This window comes from Strix uralensis, chromosome 28, assembly GCF_047716275.1.
Source record: "Strix uralensis isolate ZFMK-TIS-50842 chromosome 28, bStrUra1, whole genome shotgun sequence".
In the NCBI taxonomy this organism is placed as follows: domain Eukaryota; kingdom Metazoa; phylum Chordata; class Aves; order Strigiformes; family Strigidae; genus Strix; species Strix uralensis.
The window spans coordinates 601,539-624,906 of NC_133999.1; the positions used below are offsets into that span (position 1 = coordinate 601,539).

At 60.5% G+C, this 23,368-nt stretch overlaps 3 protein-coding genes across 12 annotated transcripts in view; 2 read left to right on the forward strand and 1 right to left on the reverse strand.

Annotated features, from left to right (window-relative positions):
* Window positions 1-7,176, forward strand: part of ANK1 (ankyrin 1) — a 68,240-nt gene extending 61,064 nt beyond the window's left edge. For 7 of the 10 annotated variants that reach the window (XM_074852422.1, XM_074852429.1, XM_074852423.1 and 4 more), the window contains 5 exons: window positions 643-901; window positions 2,187-2,270; window positions 2,545-2,712; window positions 3,003-3,124; window positions 4,911-7,176. In XM_074852422.1, coding sequence (XP_074708523.1) covers window positions 643-901; window positions 2,187-2,270; window positions 2,545-2,712; window positions 3,003-3,101 — 610 coding nt within the window. In that variant the 3' untranslated portion in view covers window positions 3,102-3,124; window positions 4,911-7,176. The other 3 variants (XM_074852432.1, XM_074852424.1, XM_074852431.1) reach the window with 3 other exon arrangements.
* A 694-nt stretch (window positions 7,177-7,870) lies between these two features.
* On the forward strand, window positions 7,871-10,110 carry NKX6-3 (NK6 homeobox 3). Its single transcript, XM_074852045.1, has 3 exons — window positions 7,871-8,252; window positions 9,288-9,457; window positions 9,534-10,110. The coding sequence occupies exons 1-3, from the start codon at window positions 7,871-7,873 to the stop codon at window positions 9,762-9,764; spliced, it is 783 nt and encodes a 260-aa protein (XP_074708146.1). The 3' UTR covers window positions 9,765-10,110.
* Window positions 10,111-15,320: 5,210 nt separating this feature from the next.
* Window positions 15,321-22,529, reverse strand: GPAT4 (glycerol-3-phosphate acyltransferase 4). The gene is made up of 12 exons (XM_074852044.1): window positions 22,361-22,529; window positions 19,572-19,641; window positions 18,970-19,267; window positions 18,720-18,794; window positions 18,198-18,287; window positions 17,986-18,079; window positions 17,407-17,522; window positions 17,128-17,183; window positions 16,712-16,797; window positions 16,382-16,510; window positions 16,222-16,301; window positions 15,321-15,701 (listed from the first exon to the last, which is right to left on the reverse strand). The coding sequence occupies exons 1-12, from the start codon at window positions 22,523-22,525 to the stop codon at window positions 15,593-15,595; spliced, it is 1,368 nt and encodes a 455-aa protein (XP_074708145.1). The 5' UTR covers window positions 22,526-22,529; the 3' UTR covers window positions 15,321-15,592.
* Between the last annotated feature and the right edge of the window lie 839 nt (window positions 22,530-23,368).

A 23,368-nucleotide genomic window follows, 5' to 3' on the forward strand; every position in this document is an offset into this window, starting at 1 on the left:
CAGCCTGGGGCACTGGGGTGGCCGTGGGAGGGGAGCAGAACTGCTTCGCCAGCTATTGCCCTGTGCTGGGCCAGCTGCAATCATCTCCTAGCTTTGCTTGCTTCTCTGCTGGTCTGCAGCTCAGGAGCACGGGCATCCCCAGCAGACAGAGCAGTGACTTGGGCCGAGTGCCTCGCACCTCTCTGGAGATGCCCTGGGGGGCTCCTTGCAGAGCACCTGGGAGGGACCCCGGGCAGACGGCCAGGCCCTGCATGGAGGTTGTGCTTAGCAGAGCCATCTTAGCCTGGGCTGCGTCCTCCCGCCTTCCCAGTGGCATCGATCCTGTGAGGTCCGTGGCAGAGCTCAGTGATGCTCCACAGCATCGCCTTAGAGCCTCGCAGCTGGGCCGCGAGGCATTGGGGTGGGCAGGGAACGTGGCAGGGAGGAGGCCTGTGCCCGTTGTGCGTCTGCGTTCTGTGCTGCTTGTGCCGGGCGCCCGGCAGCGCCGTGGGCTGGGGAGCCCAGCGCCTGGCGGGGTGCAGGCTGCGCTGGCGTGCCTGCCGGAGGTAGGCTGCTGCTCAGGGTGCAGCACTCCATGGCAAAGCTGACGGCCTCTCTCTCTCTGTCTCTCTCTCCCTGTCCCTGTCCCTCTCCGGTGCCCAGGCTGAGGGACTGGAATGCAGAAGGCTCCTTTATCTCCTGCCTACAGGACCTGACAGCGGGCTCCTGGCAGGAGGGGGTCACCCGAAGGCTGCTCCCGACGCACACCATGGCCTCCGGGGCACAGGGCCAGGAGCAAGAGCAGGTCCTGGTGCCGGCCGCGGAGCTGATGCGGGTCAGCTCTGCAGAGGACAGCGACTGGCAGCCCCAGCACCCCATGGGCGGCTGGCAGGAGGAGGCAGACAGCGACTTCTTTGGGCAGGTGAGGGTAAGAGCAGGGGGACCCAGCCCCGCAGGAGGTGGAGACCCTCTGGACAGCCCTTTCCTGAGCCTGCCGCAAGGCCAGCCGGGCAGACCAGGTGCTAGCGGAGGCGCAGGTCTCCTGGCACGCTTCCTGCCCCCTGCCCCTGGGGGTGCCTCTCAGCCCAAAATAGCCGGCTGTGCTTGATACCTGAGCTCTTGCTCTCCATTTATAACCCAGCCAGCCTCCCTGCCTGCTTCCTTACTGAGTATCTGCCCTGGCTGCCAGCCCAACAGCCTGCTGGAGCCAGAAATAGAGCGGGTCTGGGGGCCAGGCTGGGCAGTGGGCTTCCTGCCATGACTGCACAGAGCCAGCAGGTACAAGGTGAGGGCAAGCACCTTTCCCTGGCCAGGGCGTGCACAGCCATCCCAGCAGCTTGGCTGAGCTTGGTGGCGGTGGCTCAGCTTGGCGGCGCGTGACTCCCAAGTCACGTGCAATTCCAGTGACACCCCGAGCCCCTGGCTCCTGCCCGGGACTCCATTTGTCCCGTGACGGAGGACTGCGTGCTGCCCTCCCGCCACAGCCAGGACAGCAAGTTGTTGGAAGGCTGATGGAGAAGGGGGACAGGGCTGTCCCGGTCACCGCCTGGCTGGGGATGGGTGGTGCTGTCGCAGTCCTGGCCCCATGATTTTGACAGAAGCTGTGAGCATGAAGGACGCCCCACCTGCCTGCTCCCTTCTCGCCGCCCACAGCCAGCTGAGCTGCGGCTAGGGTTACGGCAGAGCCGGGCACTGACCCGCAGCGCTGCTCCTGCCCTGGGGCTTTGCCCGTCCCAGCCAGGCAGCATGGCAGGGCTCTGAGCAGTGGGCTCAGACCCGTGGGGCGTGCACAAAGCTGCGTGTGCTGAGGCAGGATGTGGGCTTTCCTGGCCCAGCTGCTGATCGCCCTGGTGCTGCTGGCCTTCTTCCTGGTCAGCTGCCAGAACGTCATGCACATCGTCAAGGGCTCTGTCCGCTTCCTGCTCCAACAGGCCCACCGGGAGCTGGACAAGGAGCTCGGGGAGAGCCAGGGGCTGGCGGACGACGAGGAGGCTCTCTCCACCACAGTCGTCCGCCGGCGGGTCCTTGTGAAGGTAATGAGCAGGGAGCTGAGAGACCAGCCCCGGGGCTCTGCAGGGGAGAGCAGTAAAGGGACGGGCAGGCTGGGAGACAGAGGCTGTGGGGTGCATGTCAATTGTACTGTTCTGCCTGCAAAGGGTCTCCCCTTACACCTGTGAAATGCCCTGACATCCCTTCTGTCACTGCAGGGGAACGAAGTCCTTCACCTGCCTGGAGAGCAGGTGACTGAGGAGCAGTTCACAGATGATCAAGGCAATATCATCACCAAGAAGGTGAGTGATCAAGGGCATGGTGTGGGTAAGCGGGTGCTGCGGGTGCTGCGGCCTTTCTCCTCTTCCCTCCGCCTGGCTGCCCTGCTCCTCCCTGCAGCCCAGGGGCCCATGCAGGGCACCCGCGTCACACCGTCTTCGGTTACGGTCACGGCACTTCTCCGGTTGGACCCAGCACGTGGGGCAGAGGCTGCACACCATGGGCCAGGCAGGGCAAGGGGGGCGGACGTGGTGCCCTGGGGCGAGTGGTGATGTCCGGCTGTGCGGGTCTCCACAGGTCATCCGGAAGGTCGTGCATCAGCTGGGCCCTGGTGGCAGGGATGACAGGCAGGAGCAGGAGGAGCTGATTCTGGAGGGCTCCCTGCAGGAGCCCCAGGACCTGGAGACTGAGGACGATCACTTCATGAAATACTCCATCCTGCACCGGGACAGTCTGGGGGCCAAGGTACAGTGTGGCTCAGGGCCCTGCCTTGCAGGCACCCTGCCTGGGGCCAGCACTGCCTCTGCAGGACTCGCAGGCTCTGGGACTCTGCCACCCTCTGTCCTTTCTTCTGCCCTGTTCTCCCCTCCTGTTTCCCCTCTAAGGCTTCCAGGGGCAGCTCTTGCCCACCGCACCACTCTTCTTGCTTGGTGTCTTCTGCCAACTGACTCTGCCTTTCCCTCTCCTGTCCTCTTCTCTATGTCTGTCTGTTCACCTGGCTGATGTCCTGCTTCCTGCCCCTGCGGCTTCCTCAGGAGGAGGTGCGAGTGCGTGTCCCGAAACCAGAGGTCTCCGGGGGCAGGATGGGGGCTCAGATAGTGAAACGAGCCAGCCTGAAAAGGGGGAAGCAGTGACCCCTCAAATGGCCTCTTTTGAGGTAACCCCACCTTTGCTCTTCCTTCTATCCCAGCTCCCCATGCTGCTGCCTGCACTGAGCTGCTAGTCCTGCGCATCCTCCTGGGGAGAGTGTAACAGGGCTGTGCCCAGCTCTTGACCTGCAGAGAGGAGTTGCCATGCTGCAGCAAAATGCTGGGGGTGGGCAGCAGTGTGCCCTTGCTGCTAACCCGCCCCTGGGCCCAGGGCCTGGGTGCAGCGGGCATGGGGTGCCCCGCTCTGCAGCGATGCTCCGGCCAGCTGCTGGCTCAGTGCTCCGCAGCGGCCACAGCGTCCGGGGTGCTTGGGGTGATGGTCCCTGGTGACAGGGCCACGGGGTGGTTACTCCTGCTGATGCTGGGCTACAGCAAAGGGATGATCTTTGTCCAAAACCGCTCCAGGGAATGGATAGCATGTGTGTGGCAGCTGAGCAGAGCTGTCCCTGTCCTGCACGAGCACTAACTGTGCAGCCCTGTGGCAGATGAGACCTGGGAGCCTCGTGCCCCCGCCTCCCCTTCCCGCAGGGTGCAGCGGGCGCGGGCAGAGCCATCAGCCGAACAAAGGGTGTCTCAGTTTTGCTGGGCCGCTGCCTCACAGCGCTGTGGTGGGGAGACACAGGCGGCTGCTGCTGCTGCCAGCCACGCACCGTGGCAGGAGAGGACGGCAGTGAGGAGGACTGGAGCTCCTGGGGCTGGGAAAGGGAGTGCAGGCCACGGCAGGATGCTGCTGGCAGACACCAGGGCAGGAGGGATGCAGGAGTGGCAGGGTGCAGGAACACGATGCTTGCAGGAGTTGAGGGCAGGGGACCTGTCTTTGGCCCAGGACATGTCTTCCATTGATACCCCATGTGATCATCTCTTGAGCCTTGTGTGTTCCCTGCTCCCCTGCCTTCCCTGTTGGTGGACTAGACCGGGCTTGGGGCAGGGTGCTTGGCACAGCACGCTTGGACCCAGCTGCATCACTGGTCTCTGCATGCTTGCTGCTGGGCTGGCAGTGCAGCACTGGGGGAAGGTGCTGCATGCTGACCCGCTGCCAGGCACTGCCCGAGCTGGGGAGGAGGCTGCCGAGCAGGGGGGTCAGTCCTCTGGCCTCCACGGTACATGCATGGCTGTGTCTGGCTATCTGTCCTCCCTCTCCCTTCTCTCTGCACTGTGTTAGTGGGCTCTCTGTGGGTGCGCAGAGGCTTGTGCTTGTGAACACATGCTCACACAGACCATGTCCCCACAGCTACTCCCTGCCCCACTCCCCAGCAGTCCCTGGGTCTGCCTCTCTGGGGCAGCGCTCCTGCTGCGCTGCTCTCTTGCTGTTTTCCGTAGCGTCCGAAAGTGCCCCAGGGTGTGCGTTAGGAATGTACAGAGTCTTCCCCACTGCTGTGAGAGTGAGGTGCAGTCGGTCACCCTAGTTCAGGCTGGGGACTTCTCAGGGCTGGCCTCCTCTACCCCAGAGCCTACAGCAGCCCTTCCAGCTCCTTCCCAGAGCCACATTGCCTCTGGTTCAGCTCAGCTCCTGCTTGTTGCTGCTCTCTGCAAGCTGGGACAGCACCACCAATACTATCTACACCATTGCTGCTGGTCCCAGGCAGGACACTTACTGGTGCTGTGTCACTGTCTCTCTGACACCCCCCAAAACTTGTCTTGTGGTAGCTGGGCAGGATGGATGCATGTGGGACAAGCACAGGGCGCAGAAGGGGCTGGGACTGCCACGTACCCGGTTGCCCCCACCCTTTCTCCTGACTGTGCCACCACGAATGCCTGGTAACCCTATCTCTGTCTCTCTCTGTGTCTCTCCAGGATCTCACCTCGACACCAAACCACTGAACTCCACACACGTTCTGATACATACCTGAGAAGAGAGGAGAGGAGAGGAAAACAGAGAGTGGAGGGGAGCAGGGCTGGCTGTACATGTTTCTATAGTCTAATGGCATGATTTCTGTATGAGACATACTTACCGTCCTATCCGCATGACTGACTGACTGCAAGACGCATGAGCTACAGTACTTAAAACTGACGGAGGGGCCTCCGTCCCTGCCCCACTGCTGCCAGGAGCCCAGAGACAGCAGCACGCACCAGGGGCATCCTCTCAGCAGATCTGGGAGGCAAGAGGTGGACTGGCAGAAAACGAGAGGGAAGGAGATTCTACCCTCGCACGTTTGCGTGTGTAAATGCATCCCCATGCCGGTGCTCCAGCTGCAAGAGGGAAGCTGGGGCAGTACGGCGCTGCTCGCCACGGAAGGAGAGGGGCTTGGCCTCCCCATCGCCCGTGCTGCCTCTGCTGGACTCGCTTCTCATCCCTTTCCGTGAGTGCTGTGTTATGGGGGGGGGGCAGCAGTTGCCAGGGAGTGTGCGAGAGGAGGGCTGCAGGGAGCACAACTGCCCTGGGCAGAGGGGTTGGAGCAGGGCTGCCCTTCGCTCTCGCCAGGGCAGGACTCTGGGCTGAGCACTGAGCTCGTTGCTTGTGTTGAAAGTGTAAACTGTACAGCAATCAGCCTTGTGTATATGAACCAATAAATACTATGCAAACCCCTAGGGACACTCTAGCAGTATGTACAAAGCACTAACAGCTCTGCTCCCAAATACCTCTTCAGGCTGCAGGATGGGCAAAGCCTCTGGAGTATGTGAGCAGCTCTGGTGAATGGAGCTGGGAGGCTGCAGGAGTGAAAGGGCAGCAGCCTGCCCCTGCCTTGCACCCCTCCAGCTGAGCCTGGTCCCTTCCCGGCCTGAAGAGAGCAACCCACAGCTGCAGGCCCATGGGCCAGTGCGTGGTGCCAGCCCCAGGTTGTGTTGGACTCCAGCTGGGGTGAAGCTGTAGGCCTGCACTGAGGTGCTTGGGGCCCAAGGAGGAGGGGTAGTGAGACAGAGCAGGGGATGCTTGTGCCACGCACGGGGTTTTGCTAAGCTCTACTCAGCACAATATCTGCTCAGGAGATGAGCCAGGAACTGGCAGGAGCCAGCTGCCCTGCACCACGCACCCCGTGCAAGGGCTTTGCAGGGTCCCCTGGCCTCCCTGCCAGGGCACAGATGAGGATAGCCCGGTGACCCCGTGGATGCTGACCCTCCCAGGACCAATCCCAGAGACGTGGGGGGCTGCTCCCCCGGTGCCTGCGCTTTGGCCAGGTGAAATGTCATGCTGCGGCAGCCTGGACCCAACAGTCACCCTGGGAGCAAGGGCAGCCCCGGGGCCAGGGGCTCTGTCAGGGCAGTGGTGATGGGCAGAGGCAACTCTGCGGTGTGCGGTAGATGGAATCTGCTGCAACACTTGACCCCAGGAGGGCAGGGTGCAGGTAGTGGCTGTAGGTCCCACGTCCCTGGCGCTGTCCTTTCCCTAAACAACGTGGGGGCCTGGCCTTTGTAGCACAGTGGTGTGGGAACCCCCTGCTCTTTCCCCCGGAGGTGGCCATGGACCTGTTTGGCAGGGCCTGAGTTTGCTCTCTGTGGCCACGTGCAGAACGAGCCTACCTCCAGCCTCGGGCCCTGCGATGGCGGCCCTGGCAGGGCAGCCCCGTGTCGCGGTGGGTGCGTGGCTGCTGGGGACAGCCCTGGCTCCCCTGCAGTCAGGCAGAAGCCTCGCTGCAGCGAAGCAAATGACCCAGCTTAGCCCTGGAGAGCAAAGCAACCCCTTCGCACCCCGAAGTTGAGCCATACAGGCACAGACTCCATCCGTCTCCCTTGCTGTGTTCAGTAACCTCCCTTGACCCACTGCGACCGCTGACTCCGTAGCATCACCGTAGAGTTGTGTGTGGGTCCTGTGCTTTGGCCTCGTGTGCGCCTTAGGGAATGTGCTGTGCTGCAACCGTGCCCGGCACCTGCAGTGACATCGCTTCGCGCTCAGATTGCTCGTAGGGCTGGTAGGGGGTGGCTGCACCCGACATTGAGCCTAGAGAATGCTGCAGTCTGCACACTAGAAGCTTTTTAGAAGTTTTAAAAATTACTTTTATTTCCTTTTTTTAATTGTTACGGAAACAAGCCTTTTGGATCTCCCTGTCTTAGCCCCTGATGTATAGATCATTTCCCTGTACACCAGCTGTCAGACTGTCAATTAATAAAGAAACCAACCCCGGCCCTGTCTCATCTCTGCTTCTCCAGGGGCGCGGGGGCAGCCGAGGCTGCGGAGCCAGGCGGGGGGGGTCTGGCAGCTGCCCCTGCTCTGCCCTTGGTGGGGAGGCCGGGGGGGCGGACACTATCCGCGCCGGGATGGGCGGGGCGCGGTGCCGCTGGGGGGGCTTGGCGGTGTCCCGACGCAGGGGGGCAGCGGCACAGCTGGGTCCGGTCCCCGTGAGCCCCGTCCCCGCGGGCCCCGTCCCCGCGGGCCCCGTCCCCGCGAGCCCCGTCCCGTCCCCGCGTCCCCCCGCCGCCGCCTTTCAAAGCGCAATTTGTCTGGGCCGGGCCAATCGCGGGCCGGCGCCGCGGCGCAGCCAATGGCGGCCGAGGCCGCGGGGACTCGGCCAATGGGCGCCGCCACCTGCGGCCGCGCGGCCAATGGGCGCCGTGTATGCTAATGAGGCTGATCTTTATCAGAGAAATGTTGGCTCTGGCCAAGCCCAAGTTGAGGGTCCGGAGCTGGGGCCACCTCGGCGGGGTCAGCCGGGGCCGCCCGCCCAGGCCCTGCCCGTGGCCGACCCTGCCTAGGCCGTGGCCCCCTGGGCAGCCACCAGGGCCGGCCAGGGCGGACGCCAGGGCCCGGTAGCCCCCGGGCCAGTGGGGATGGGCCGGCCGTCGCGCCCCTGGGGAGCGGGGCTCTGAGGGCCGGAGCCATGGACGCCAACCTGCCGGGCACCTTCCTGCTCAACGGCCCCTCGCTGGGCCCCTTCCCTGAGGCCAAGGCACCCGTCTGCCAGTACTCGGTGCAGAGCTCCTTCTACAAGCTGGGCCCCCCGGGGCTTGGCGCCCAGCTGGCCGCCGGCACCCCCCATGGCATCTCCGACATCCTCGGCCGGCCCACGGCGACACCGAACAGCAGCCTCCTCCCCGGCTACCCCCACGCGGGCGGATTTAACGGACTGAGCTCCCCGGGCGTCTATTACGGGCCGCAGGTGGGGGCCCTCCCCAAGGCCGGTGGCGAGTACCTGCCACGGGGCCGGAGCTGCTGGGCAGAGGCGGCCCCGGACTGGCGGGGCGGCCGACAGTGCGGTGGCCGTAAGTACAGCGGGATGAGGCGGGCGGGGGGCGGGTGGGGGCCAAGGAGGTGGGCGCCTCGCAGAGCTCCAACCCCCTGTCACCGGGGCAGGGACGTGCTGCCCAGGCTGCATCTTCCCCTGTCGCCCTGCGCGAGGCGAGGCTGGTCACCCTGTGGGCTTCCCCGGGACGGTGGGAATGGCCCTGGCGCCAGAGCTGCTGGACCTCAACTGGCTTCAGAGGTTTCAGCTCAAGAGCGGGGGCAGCTCCAATGGCAGAGATTAACTCTTTGCTTAGCCCCCAGGCAAGGGAGCCCGCCGTCCCGTCCCGGAGGTCCTTCATCCCTCCACAGCTGCTGGGGTCACTGCCCGGCCCAGCTCGGGGCAGAGCCCAGCAGGACAGGCAGCCCCGGGCTGGCAGCACTGCCTGCCTGGTGGAGGGCTGGCAGGGGGATTGCAGAGTGTGTTGCTGCCTTGCCAGGGGGTGGGATGGGTGCACCCGTTGTCCCGTGGAGAGCCCCGGGAGGCTCTGGGCCAGGGGATGGATGCAGCAGCTCAGCACCTGCAGCCGTGGCCCCCTTCCCCCTCTCCCGCCGATGGTGCTCGTGGAGCAGACGGGTCGGGTGGCTCCGCTGTCTGCTCCTGGCGTGGCTGTGAGCTGACCAGCTCTGTCTGCCTTCCCGTCATGCATCCTGCAAGGTGTGGGGCACAGGGGCACCGTGTTCCCAGTGCTGTGTGGCTCTGGGGTCACGAAAGACTGCTAACGACCCTTCCCCTCTCAGCACAACAAATTAGCGCTGTCCCCGAGCCCGAGGTGCGTGGTCCGGTGCTGGCTCCGTGGGGCCCGTGCAGAGGGCAGCTCAGCCCTCCTGGGGTGGGGCTGTAGCCTTGAAGCCAGAATACAGTCCTAATTTGGAGGGGAACCAGCGTGGAGGGACTCTGGGCACTGAGGGCTGGTGGGTGTGCTGGTACCGTGCTCAAGAAGGGGAGAGCTGCCCAGAGCCATGCTCTGCGGGGAGCCCTGGTGCTCACCCGCCTCCCTCCTCCTCTCCCGCAGCCCCTGCTCACCTGGCCGACAGCATCCACAAGAAGAAGCACACGCGCCCAACCTTCACCGGGCACCAGATCTTCGCTCTGGAGAAGACTTTTGAGCAGACCAAGTACCTGGCGGGTCCGGAGAGAGCGCGTCTGGCCTATTCCCTTGGCATGACGGAGTCCCAGGTGAAGGTGAGTGTTGGTCCCCGTGAGGCACGGGGTGCGCGGCGTGGTGGCTGCTAACTGAGCCGGGGCCGTGGGGTGGCAGGTCTGGTTCCAGAACCGACGGACCAAATGGAGGAAGAAGAGCGCCCTGGAGCCCTCCTCGTCCTCGCAGCGGGCGGGGGGCTCTGGCGGAGAGCGGGCAGCCTCTGAGACCGAGGACGACGAGTACAACAAGCCCCTGGACCCCGACTCGGATGATGAGAAGATCCGGCTGCTGCTGAGGAAGCACCGCGCCGCCTTCTCGGTGCTGGGCTTGGGCACACACAGCGGCTGAGGGCCGGCACAGCTGCCCCCTCAGGGCCACGGGGTGCCTGGCCTGGCCGCCCACCTCCTGCCAGGGGGGTGACTCCGCGGCAGATGCCCGGCTGTGGGGAGGGGGCGGCCGCTGCCCCCCTCCTGGTGGCTGCTGCCCAGGGTTCGTGGCCAGTGGGGCTGGAAGCCATACGTGTGGGCAGCGTCAGGCACAGCCGTGCTGTCGGCATTGATGAAATAAAGGTCCCAGCCCCAGCCGAGTCCCAGCGCTTGCTTCATGGGCGTGCGGTCCAGGGTGCCCTTGCGAGGCTGGGCCCGAGGAGGGGCTGGGATAGCACCTACGGGGCAGGGTCTGCGCGCCAGGCAGGGGAAGGGGCCGTGGCTGTGGTGCTGTGTGTGGGGCAGGAAGAGCACACGGCAGCGGGGCAGCCCTGGGGATGTTTCCCAGGGTTTTCCCCAGTTTGGGCGTGCACCGGCAGCGAGATGTGCTGGTTCAAAAGTCACTAGTTGGGGCCTCTTGTTGGAACCTCTTAGCAGCAAATAAATATCATTTATCTTAATGGTGTGAGTGAGAGCCCATTCACCTGTCGGGACTGCAGGATTGATGTGGTGTCAATAGCCCCAGTGTGTTTGCCTGCCAGCCTGGTGGGCCCCCCTGTGCTGCACCCCCGTTCCACGGGGGCTGTGCGTACGCACACGTGTGTGCACGTGGGGCTGCGTGACCCCGCTCTGGCTCCCCATGGGGCTCCCCATGGCTCAGCCCTTGCACCCCAGTGGCGGGTGCCACGTAGGGCTGGCTGTCCCCAGCCGCTCGGGATGCCCAAGGGACTCCTGCTCGCGTGGGCATGCCGTGGGGGCCCAGCGAGCTCGGCAGGTTGTTCAGCCGAGAGTGCCAGCTGGGTGTGAGCAAACAGACCGGCCGTGTCTCGGGAGGAAATCGATAGGAGATAAGGTGCTGCCGGCCCATCATATAGGGATTAGCAGTGTGGCACAGGCACAGAGGAGGTGCTGCCCTCCCCTGTGGCTGCAGGCAGCATCTGAGGACAGGGCAAGTCCACCCCTGGGGATGGCTGAAGCCCCCAAAGCGCTGGGGCTTTGCAGCGGCCCTGAGTACCAGCCTCGTGGTGTGGGGCTGGAGACCGTCCCTGCGCGACCCGTCCGCCCTTGGCTGTGAGGCTGACAGTCGGCTTCAAGTCCTCTCCAGTCTGTCCCTCTCTGCCGCGTGCGGGGCCGGGGGCCCTTTGCAAGGAGCCCTGACCACTCAGCAGCCCTTCCCCAGGGCGTAGGGAAGTCTGATCTCCCCCCGTAGGTCCCCATCCAGCCCCCAGCAAGCGTGGGGCTCGCAACACTCCCCCCTCAGCCGCGCAACTCCTCTGCTGCCTCGGCGGGACGGGTGCCAGCAGGCAGCAGAGCCCATGAACCCTCTGCAAGACGTGGGAGGCCGGGTCCTGGGGTGGAGGCTGCGCGCCCCACGCGCCCCGGCCCTGTGGCAGGGCTGGGAGAGCCACGTCACTGCCCGTGGGCAGAGCCAGCGCTCAGCAGGAGCAGGGTCCGCATGCTGGGAGAAGTGAGGGGCTGCTGTCGGGATATTTTTTTGACATTTTCTAAGCTGCCCAGCGTGGCTGACAATTTTTAATGTACTAACTGCCTGGTCCAGTGAGCTGATTAATTGGTGCTGTGGAAATCAATACAAAACAGAAAATTAAAACAATTTTAAAGTGATTAAGTAGTTTAACACCTGTCTGATGCCACGTCAGGGCTGGGAGACAAATAAAGCAGGTGGCAAAGGGCCTGCTGCAGCCAGGGAGAGTGACAAATTGCAGCCGCAGCCTGGCTGCCCCGTGCATCCCTGCAGCCGGTCGGGTGCCCCCAGCAGCGCTGCTCTGCGCAGGGCCCCAGCGCGTGTGCCCGGGACCACCCTCCTCCCGCCGCTCTGCCCACCACTGCTCCCGCCGCCCCGCTGCCCGCGCCGACAGCACCGGCCGCTTGCTGCTGCGGTTTGCTGTGGTTTGCTGCGGCGGAGCGTCCCCTGCCAGCATGGGGGTCTCGACAGGCCGCACGGAGCCTGGTCAGTGGCTCTGCCCTCCCCAAACCCACCGTCCACCCCACGGCCTGGGGCTGGGCAGCCCTGGGGCGTGCAGGCCGGGCTCCGGTGAGCGCGGCGGAGCTTGGGGCTGGCTGCTCCGGGGGCGTGTGGGTGCGAGCGCGGGCAGGGCAGCCTGGCAGGCAGATGGATAGCGGCTCCGCTTCAATTCTGCATCCCTTTTCTCCCAGACAAACCCCGTCGGATTTTCATAAATCAAAGCGCCACACTGTTTAATAAAAATTTATTGACTTACAAGTGATTATTTATCAAAAGGCCATTAATAGCGGCTCCGGGAATGATGTGCTACTGGGTGGTGCGTGGAGACTAATAGCAAATCAATGCCAGCATCCGGGCAGAATGCATATGAGGGCCCCCGGCCCCAGCGGGCTGCATGGCTGCTGCAGCCAGAGCCAGCAGCCCCTACCCCATGGGCCGCCCAGCGCTCCCCCCGGTTATTTATCGCTTACAAATGAAATGATCGATACTTTTAATCTAGAGCTAAATTTATTAACTTTCTCATCGGAGAGAGACATATTGACTGGGGGCATGGGGAGGGGGGAGCCAAGGTAAGATGGATGTGTGCCTCCTAACCTGTCCAGCCAGCTCCCTGCCTGCTGCAGAGCATCCCGGCAGTAGTGGGGCTGCTGGGGATGGTCCCTGAGCACGGTGGGGCCGTTGGAGTCCCCGCAGAGCTGGGGAGGTGGGCAGGCACGGGGAGGTTCCTGCACATCACCGGGGCCTCTGCGACAAAGGCCGAGGGACCTCACGGAGGGCACCCGCAGCCAGGCCCGAGAGCCTGGGGTGCTGCTGCAGGAGGCCTGCCCTGGGGAGAGCCGCTGCCCGTGCTTGCAGGGGCTGTCGCGGTGTTTGCCCGGCCTGAGGGCGATGCCCGTACCCCTCTAGAGATGAGAGTGCGGGGTGCACGGCCCTGAGGACGGGAAGGGTGTGGGCGAGCATGCGGGAGCCCATTGCCCGCTGGGGAAAGGTGCGGGAGACCCTGCCCGGGCAGCAGGGATGGGTGGGCAGCAATGCCCACGTCCCCCGCCCAGGGCTGCGTCCCCGGCTGCAGCTCAGCACGTGGGGAAAGGGCACCCCCCAGAGAGCGTGACACTGCCAGGGCACACCACAGCTCTCGGGAGCTGAGGGACTCTCCAGAACATGATGGCACAGCTGGGGGCGGGGGGGGGGGGGCGGATTTCATCCAAACGGCCCCTGAGCAGGGGAAAAACTTCGCCAGCCTTGGGGCCAGAGCAGCAAAGCTGAGTCAGGCAAAGCTGGGGCTGGATCAGGCCATCACCCCGGCCAGCGGCTGCCAGGGCTGCCAGGGAGGTCGGCAGCAGCTTTCTGGGCAAGCACACGAGCAGGAACTGGAGCAAATGCAGCTCCTAAAATGTTATCATCAAACCGTACAGGCAAGTGCTGCAGGGTCGCACACACCTGGTAACTGAAGCTTAACTATGCTACAGGTTAACTCCCATAATACATAGGCTATACCCAGCATGTTTTATACAATTAAAAGGTGATGGTCAAAAAGCTCTGCATAAATATAACAACTTCCAAGCAGCTAAGGGTTGTGCTTTTATTTTCTGTCTTTGGGTTTTGGTTTTTTTTAAGTAACAAAGCAACAGCTCCATCGGTTAACAGACATGGATGGAGGATTGGTGAACTGGTGTTAGGAGCTGTGCCTAGTGAGTTGGGTAAAAACGAGTAAACCAAAATGCTGGTGAAAAGATCTTTAACACCATTATGAACTCCTACGGAAAGAGGGGTCCTAGCCTGGGTAACTGAAATTTCTGTTAGTAACGAGCAGTTGTTGTGTCTTGTGTTGGCAGCACAGGAGCAGAAGCAATACACCTGTAGGTGTTGTTAACCATCATCTCCTGCTTGGCTTCAGCTGCTTTTGTTTTGTTGTCTTAGGTGGAAAGGAAAAGATACTGGGCTTTGTTTCTTCTTTTTTTCCCCCTAGATCAATTGTCACAGCTGAAGTTGGGCAGAAGAGAAGAATACGACCTTGGGGTACAGGGAAAAGCAGGGGGCCAATAAGGGTGTCTCCATCACCAAACCAGAACAGCCAGGTTTCTCTTGGTGAGGCTGGATGTTAGCGGAGATCGTGTGTAACAGGTGTTTGTGTAGGTAACGTGTCGCTGTGTGCATATTTATAAAGAATCGTATTTTGAGCAGTACAAATAGCAAAGGTAAATCAATTCAGTATAGAAATATTTCCCATAACTGTACGTTAACAGATCATACGCTATTAAGTGTAGCTTTACATCACGGTGAGGAAGACCGTCCCCCCCTCAGGTATTGCACTGGGAGCAGTTGATTTGTGCCTAAGTAGATGGTCCTGGGGTAGGTGGAAAATAGCAAACCATGGAAAAGGGGCTCCTCCCATGCGAGGACAAGCTGTACACACCCGCTTGCACCTTGTCTGTGCGCGGGTGAAGACTGACTGACCCAAAAGGAGGGTTCTGGAGTCACAAACGACGCAAGGTGCGGCGGCTGCACAGAACCGAATAATGCAAGTGAGGGTATGGGGAAGGTCAGGGGAGTTTCTGGACTCTTCGCCTCTGTTGCTTTCTTTTCTCTCTCCTTCTTGGTATCATGGTGTTTTACCCAAATAAAAACAAGCAGGAAGTAAACTACCTTGAATCTGTGTTGGTACCTAGTGCACAGAAATTGAGATTTAAGGACACTTACACAGAACAGCTGTCCTGGCCTGGGGGCAGCAAACACCCCCGGGGTAGGAAGGAAGCACCAAAGCGTTTCCTTTTGCTTTCTCCAGGTTCCAGGGAGCACAAGCAGGGAGCAGTGAAACGGCCTTGGCCTGTGAGAGCAGAGGACCCGAGGGAAGGGCTGAGGTTTGTGGGAAAATAGGGAAAACTGGAAAGTACATGGGGTGAATGCTCAAATGCAAGTATGTTTGTTGCATAACATACTTGCAGGGCTGAAAGGGAAAGGGGTACCATCTCCGGCACAGGATTTGTTTCCTTGCAACAAGCTCTGGATTATCTATGCACATGTTGGTGCACAACAAGATCAGATCCCACCACTTCCCTCAGGAGACGTTTAAAAGGGGATCTCCCGCCCCAGCCCGGGCTCCCCCTGCAGCAGGGACGGGTTCCTCAGGAGCCCCACACCAGTGACAACTGCCTGGCAACCCGCCGTTCACCCCCCGAGGAACCCCAGCGAAGAGGCTGGTGCTCGGATGCTGGAGAAGGGTCAGACCTCGACAGGAGGGTGGCGAAAGGAAGAGGGGGGTTTCTCCTTCTGGCAGCAAAGCTGGAAATGGCCCGAGAGAGCACACGCTGTTCATGCGGGGCTTACTCTGCAGACACGAGGCACAGGCTCACGAAGGCTCCCCTGGTTGTCAAGGCAGCTGATTTCAGTGCAGCTCACCAGCTTCTGCGCCGTGGGAGACTTGTGACTGACACACAGGCACATCAAGGCTTCAGGCCTCCCCCTGGGCCCGTAAACACCATATGGAAGCATACGAGACCGTAAGTGTTTCGTTTAATATTGCCCCTGCAAGGGGCTTCACTGTAACAGTAACAAGAAGGCATCTTTGCCCAGAGCTGCCCAGGGCCCCAGACTCTGGGCAGTAACAGCGCCTCCGGGGAAGAGCAGCCAGAGGGTGAAGGAGCAAGTCCGAGTGGCTCTGGAGTAGCCAAAGTCCGAAGATCCGGAACTGCTTCAGAGGAACCCCCGCTCGTGCCGGGGGCAGGGGCCTCTGGCCAGGCCCAGTAACGGTGCTGGAGGCGGAGGGCTCAGGACCGGCTCCGGTCTTCATGGTTGCCTACAATCATTTTGCTGTAGAGTTTCTGTTGCTCCTCCTTGAACGTGTCTTTCACCTTCTCCCTCTTCAGTCCTCCATCCCTGGGGAGAGAGTCAGACCATCAGAGGAGCTGCAGGCGTGAGCGGTCGGAACCTTCGGCTGGGGCTGCTGGGAGCAGCTCAGAGCCCCGCGACAGCCCGGCAGCTCCGCAGGCGCGGCAGGCCAGCCGTGCCGGGCAGCCGCCTCCACACCGCGCTCAGCATGGCAGCGCCAGCAGCCCTGCAGCAGGCTGGCCCCACAGGCCCCCCCAGGCGCTGAACATCTCAGTGCCCGAAAAAGGAAGTTCCCAAGCTCAACCCACCTCACCGCGCAGCATCGAGTCAACACCAGGGCAGCCCAGCGTGAGCTGGGATGAAGCCCTGGTGCCCGACACGCACAGAAGCCAAGACTCTGGTGCCTGCTACTGGCGAGCAGTTGTGGAGGTCACAGGGAGGATGTGTCTCTACTTCTCCATAGGCCTACTCGGCCCAACGCAAGGCGGCTCTGCAGCCCATGGGCACACGCCAGGGCCCAGGAACAAGGAACTCGGCACCAGGAAGAGAAAAGCCTGCTGGGACTCACCAGAGCAGATCCACCAGGCCCCCCTGCCTGGCAATGGCTGACTTCACTCGATTGGCAAACTGGACAGCGTCCTCTTCGGGCTGCGGCGGAACAACACAGCTCAGCGGGAGCGAAGGGCCCGAGGGGCAGCGGCCAGGCGGGCCAGGCCCACCACACGTACCTGTCTGGTCATCGGGGGCAAGTACCAGACGCTGCAGACGATGGCCCAGCTGGTCATCATCCGGAGGAGGTAGGTTACCATGCCGTACTTGCTGCTGTTCCAAAAGGCATCTCCGAACTGCGGGTCATACTACAGAGGCAGAAGAGCTCAGAGTCAGGCAGTGGCTGCACCCTCCCCGAGGCTCTGAGTTCCGCTCCAAGCCCAGCTACAGGCCAGCACTCCCAGAGCACTGCATGGAGTGACCTCAGCTTCCCCATGCCCCCAGGCCTGGGCCAAGGCTGGGCTGCCAAGACTGAGCTCTGACGCAGAGGAGTGTTTGCCTTCTCATACCTTGATGGCTACAGGGTAAACTGTGGCTCCAATTTCAAAGCTCCCCTTCTTGAACATCATCACAGACGTGTTGTTGATGCAGGTTCCTGTAAGAGGCGAGCACAATCTTCTCAGCTTCCCTTTGCAAGTCAGCTCAGAAGTCTAAGCTAACACCTAAGGTCCAGGCTACGGCACCCAACAACTGCCCTCTTAACACTCCAAACCCTGCTCTCTGCACACAGGATATGTCTCTGGGACACCATGGATCTGACTTCCACATTCTGCATCCAGCGAGCTCTAAAGATGCAACATTCCCTTTGTCCCAGCAAAGGGTCTCAAGGCCCTTGGCTGCGCAACGAGGGAAGGAACAGGGGCGCGCTGCTGTCCCTGTGTGCCCCCTCCACCAGGTGCTGGTCTGGCCCCGCTCCACAACTCACCTTCCGGGAAGATAAGAATGGGCAGTTTGCTCTTGTCCTGGACGTGCTCCGTGAGCCTGAACAAAGAGCATCACCAATTAGCAGAGGGCACAGAAGCCATCACTACCAATTCACAGCATGGTCCTTATCCAGCCGTTGCTGGGGACTGCCTGGGTGCCAGCAAGAGCGGCACGGTCTCCCAGCACCCACAAGGCAAGGCAGCGTCCTCACCCATGGGAAGTGGGCAGCCCCCCGCCTTTCCCAGCCTCCAGACCCCCCTACAGCCAGCAACTGCCACACCTTTTGGCGACAAGGTGACGATCTTTGACCTCAGAGCGTTCGAACCAGACGTGGGGACAAGCTTTCACCATGGCTCTCTGTATCACACCCATCAGCCCGCCGTGGATCTGACCCACCTGAACAGGGCAGGAAGACACCAGTTACAAGACCTGAGGACACATGGAGGCCAAGGCAGCTCCTGGATTCACAGCCAAGTTGAGGTTCATCTTTCTACCCCCGCCCTGGAAGGGCTGAGAGGGAAAGCCCCAGGCTCTGAGGGGAAGGACAGCTGCAGCAAGCCCCAAGTGCTTTCCATGCTGCAGGAGGTCCAGCTGGGGAAGTGCTTGCTCTTCCGTGGACAGCAAACCCCAGAGCTCTGCTGGCAGAGCAGTGCCCAGAGGCCCCTGGTGCTCAGAGTCCCAGGCCAAGACAAGAGGGTATCCATGCAGAGGGTTGGAGAGCATGATGTCACGTGGGGAAGAGTAGTTCTGCACCCACAAAAGCCTCTTGCTGCCTCCTGCCCGCCCCACGCAACATGCTGGCTGCTCCCACCACAGATGTGGCCAGGCCCTGCAGGCAGGGCTGGAGCGCAGACCTTACCATCGCGTAGTAGCCATCGCTGGCCAGGATGATCACGTCGATGGGAGATGTGTGATTGGCCACGCAGATGCCTCCGTTTCGGGGTCTGTTTTCTCTAAATGCAAAACAAAGGTACAGATGAGGACAGAGGAACGAAGGGCGAGGCCTGCAAGAGGCGCAGCATGGAGCAGCACATGGGAAGGGGCACGCTGCAGCAGGCAGAGCCTCCTTACCGGTCGTGGTAGGTGATGATGGCGGTGAGGGCACGCACGCAGATCCGGTAGCACATCAGGTGGACGTGCTTACTCAGGAACTCCTTACACCTGCAGCACGGGACAGAGACCATCACCCCCCAGGGCTACAACCTCCCCAGTAATGGGGCCGCTCAGCCCAGCTGCCCCAGGCCAGGAGATCCAACCGATCCACAGAAACACTTTTCATCCTGGGTTTCGCTGCCAGCTTACAACCACTGATTCTTAACTCATGAGAACTAAACCTTGGCCTTTGCTCTTTTCTGTCCTTGCTCCTTTCAAAGCCCAGGGCTGAGTGATCTGCCACAGGTTAGTACTCACATCTAGGCCCTTTGTTTAAAATTACAGGGTGTCTGTTGCCAAGAGGCTACAGATGCCACGACAATGCACCGGCCTTGCCTGCAGCAGGCAGAACAGATCAGCCTCGCAGAAAAACTTGAGGGTTATCGGGTCTTAAACTGCACAGGGGTACCCCCATCCCCTCTGTCCCAGAGATGAACTCACCTTCCATTTGGCAAATATCCCACCACTGTAGTACCCGTCACCAACAAGCTGATGCCAGTGAATGCCAGGGCTATCCTGCAGAGAGAGGGAAGCTACGCGATAGCAAAATCAGGCCACGAGCCCCACTCATCAAGCAGCTGGTCTCTCCGGATGACGATGAAGAGGGTCTGGGGGTGGAGACCAGCTGCCCTCCGCAGAGGGAGGAGGCCGCCATCCCCCGGCGCAGGCAGGCCGCTGCAGCAGCACTCACCTGAGGGGCAGCAGGAAGCAGTAGCGGATGAGCACCCCCAGTCCCCAGAGCACAGTGAGGCGCAGGCTGATATACTGGAAGTTGTAGTTGGTCCTGCTCAGCAGGTTCCAGGACTCCAGCTCTTCAGCCGAGAATCTCTTGGTCACTTCATCATCCATGATGGTCTCGATGCCTTTGCGGCAGAAATAGAAGATATCCGAGAGCTCAAACTCGGGGGTGTCCAGGGCTTTGCCACTGCCACTCCGGCGGATCTCCTTGATCTCCTCTTCCAGCGACGTTGGCTCCTTCGCAATGATCCCTGCAATACGCCACAGGCAGCTCTGAGCGACGTGCGACCTGCCCGCTCACAGACGGCCGAGAGCCAGGACCCTCCACAGGCCCCGTCCCTCCTCCAATGCAGACAGGCATGAACCAGCCCTCTCCCACTCCCCGGGTGCTTCCCCCAGCTTCCTCACGAAATGGACCTCTCCATAGCTCCCTCCAATCCACCTACACGAAAAGGCTTCCAAGCATACCTCAGCTGCTCAGAGACACCACATTTATCCCCTTCTCCCCAACAGAATATTGAACTTTCTACGTACCCATGCAGGGCAGGATCTTACCATTGACATAGGGCTTGTATAACGGATGCTTCTTCTCCTTGGCCCCACGCTCTATTCTCAGTGTCGCCCACTGCAAGAGACACATGACAAGATTCGCAAGGCCTGTAGCTCCGCTCCTTACTGCCCCTGTTTTACAGTCGACTTCCAGGGAAGAGCACGGTTAAGGGGAGAAGATGGAGCTAAAGCAGGAGGCTTCTGTACAGAACTGGAAGAATGAGTGATGAACACAACTGAACCGAGGTGGGAGCAGAGACTGGCCCGGGAGGAACATTTTTACAGCAGAGATCTGCTCGCAATGGGACAAGAGGACTGATGGGGGGGTGACAGGCACAGGCCAGCCGCGATGCGCACGCGTCTGTGCGCCATTGTGCGGAGCAGAGCCCCACGGGAAGCAGGGAGTGCCAGAAAGGAAGAGGAGTGCTCAGTGGCGAGACAGCACAGTGGGGTTTTCTGTGGCCCCTGTTCCGTGGGCTCTGTCGCACCTGTCCCATGGCTGCCAGCGCAGGGGGCTGGTCACGGGACTGGTGCTGGTTTTCAACCCTGGCTTCTTCCAAGCTCAAAGCAGAGACTGTGCTTCCAGGCTGCTGCTAGAAACATCAGGCTGATGACAGGAGGGGATCCTTCCCTCCCTGATTCAGCTAACGGCTACTGCTGCTTCTCAGCTCACCAATCAGTCCACAACAGCAGCAGCAAGCACCCTCGGACAGCGCTCTGGCAGCTGGCTGCCAAATCCCACGCCCTGACTACCTGTTATGCACAGAAATCTCCCTCAGCTAGTTCTCAAGGGCACTGGCAAAAACTGCAGGCTGGATTTCTGACCAGTCTTCCTGCCTGCCCCCCAGCCTCATGCTCTTCTGCACTACACAGCCCTTGGAGAAGAAGCTTCTCAAGGACTTGTGTACACGTGCTTATTGCCCCAGGCCAGCTGTGCCATCAGGGATTGGGGAAGAAGGGGGAGCCGCGGGGAACTCCTGGTGTCCTGGTCTCAGCCCATGCCAGCATCAGATCTGGAAGGAGCGATGTGGGAATACTAATTGCATGTGGAGTGTCCAGCTCATCTAGCAGCCTCCTCTGCCAGCAGAAGGAACTGCAGGATTGCAGAAGACTGTCGAGACACTGTCATCCCAAGAGAAGTCAGAAGTGGAGCTCCAGCCCAGCAGGAGCTGGGCAGCCTACGGAGAAGGCGTCCCTCAGACACGTCTCCATCCCGGCTGTGGCAGCAGAAAACCCAGACTCACACCCGGGGAGCACCAGGCAGGTCTCCCACACCGCCAAGAGATGTGGAGCCGTCAGCCCAGGCCCCGCAGCACCGGCCGTGTCCCACAAACTGCCAGACTCAAACGCTGCCCCTCTGGGCTGGGTTCGCAGCACTGGCCCCTCGAGCTGCGAAAATCTTTTGGGTAAATAACGCTCCCCAAAAATACAAATCTGAGTGACCAAACGTAGTGAGTGAACTTTCCACCAAATCTGTGAGCAGAGTGCTCCCCTCTCCCACCACAAAGACAAAAGCTGAAATAGACTTCAAAGTCTTTTCAGAAAGTTTCAAAATTAAACACCAAAACAGGTGTTGAGATTAAACGTTCCTGAATTGAAAAAAGAAAAAAAAAAAGAAAACAAGGTGAAAAGTTCCATTTCAGATAAACCAAACTTATTATTAATTTTTTCTCCAGGTTCACTCACTAAATTTGAAGTCAGGTCTTCAGACATCTGTGTTAACAAAGCACCTCACAAAGCCCGGGGTCTTCCCATGCACATCTCAGGCTTTTGGGAGGACTCAGAGTTTGAAGAGCTGAGTATTGCCAAGCTGCAGGGCTGCCTTCCCAAGCCAGCCAGTACAGACACGCTCCAGGGAAAGACCAGCCCTCCTCAAACAGCAGCAGCTGTACCACAAATCCTTTAGCAGCTTGAACTCCACATTTAAGAGCCTAAAACCTCCCTATCAAGCACAAGCCAATCCTTTTCCTTTTGCTTGGGCTGCCAGGGTAGGGTGTTGTAGGCTTTATTGACTAGGAGTCTGGCAAAAATTCTGGTCTCACCAGGGACTTGCTTCAAGGAGAGGTGTTGGCTGTGAGACAGCCCATAAAATTAGTCTGCCAAGGGCAGGCAAGGGAACGGCATGACCCCAAGCTGGAAAATTCCACTTGGCCTCTCTGTGCCAAGAGGGTCAGCAAGGGCTGCTGGTCGTCCTCAGAGGCTGCGGGTCCAGACACGGCTGCTGGGCTCAGCAGATAAGCAGGCAGCACTCTGCGACAGAAGGTGTCGAGAGCTCTGGGTTCTGGCCACAGACCGCTCAGGGCTTGCTGTACAGAAAGTCCTGCCTTACCTCCTGCTTTTGCTTCATCCAACCGCATCCTGGAGAGGAGCAGCTGGCTGACCGCAGCCTTGTCCCTCCCCATCACACCCTACAGCCCTTCTGGCTTCCTTCCACATTGAACCGTAACAGCACTCTGCCCCGCCTGGGACGTTAACCCACCCGAGCACATCGACAGATCCTGCTGGGCTACTGCTCGCTTACAGGCCACACTACACCACTACTTTACGTGAAGACTTACTGGGTCAATTACTGGGAAAAAACAGCCCACAAAGAGAGCTCCAGTAAACTGCACCTGGCTGAGATGACCCAAAGGGGTCATATGGCACCAGCACATGTCACCAACCAACCAACCAACCAACCTCCCACCCCAGTCACCCGCAATGCTCTGCTGAGGGGCAAAAGCCTCTCTCTGCCTAGCATGACCACGCTTGACCAGACCCCTGTAAATACAGAAGATTCTCAAGACATGACTTACCTGAAAAATCTTTAATAAAGTTTTCATGTAAACCTTGCGGATGCCAAAGGAGACTCCAAAAATTGCTGGCACAATGATGAAAACCAGAAGCAGAGTGAAGAGGACAGTGATGGAAATCCCCAAGAGATTGACAACCAGGCTGTCAAAGGGGAGCAGGAGGAACATGGTGAGGGGCCCAGGCAAGGCTGGTGCCCTGCAGCCAGACAGAAGGGCTGCCCGCAGCAATTAACGAGTCCTCCTGTTATTCAGCAACAGTCTCACACATGCACCGAGTCCGCAGCCTGCTCACAGACCCCATTCCAAAGTTCACATCCTTTTTGGGCTCTGGAGAGAGGGAACGCAACAGGATCAGGGAGAGCGGTTGGGAAAACAAGCAAATAGTCTGCCAGGAGCCCAGGTGAGTTCAGACAGTGCGGGCTGAGCAGCTCAAAGGAGAGGGAACACACACACAGGTTCCTCCATGGGCGTGCAGTGGGCACTGCAGTGACACAGCCGTGTGAAGGGATATCCTCCCACGGCGCCGCTGAGCCAGCCCCGCTGTGGGATAGCTTCTGAAGAGCCTGGCAGCAGAATCCCCTCCTGGTTGCTGACAGCATGCAGAGTCTCTTCACAGGGACAAGGTGGAGTCCATCCCTGAGCCTGCATTGGAGGAGATCGAGGGAGTTGGCACTTGGGGAGCCTACCGTATGTGGAGCTGTTATCGTTCTTTCTGTGAGGACACGGGCACTAGCGCAGATCCTTGCATGACGCCTGGAATGAGTTTAATTCCAGAGGCCCCTGGCATCCAGTCATGCTGAAGGGTCGTTACAGTCACGGATGAAGCCTGCGTCCCAGGAAAGCTCTTCAACAGTGTTGGCTTCTTGGCCGACAAAGCACTCACATGCCACCAGCACTAGTGGAGGAAAGAGAAACCGAAGTCAGGCAAGTCATGCAGCTCAGAGAGACGTCAACACAGAGAGGGTGGCAGGCAGCCAGGGACAGCGGGCTCTGAAACCTGGAAGGCAGTGC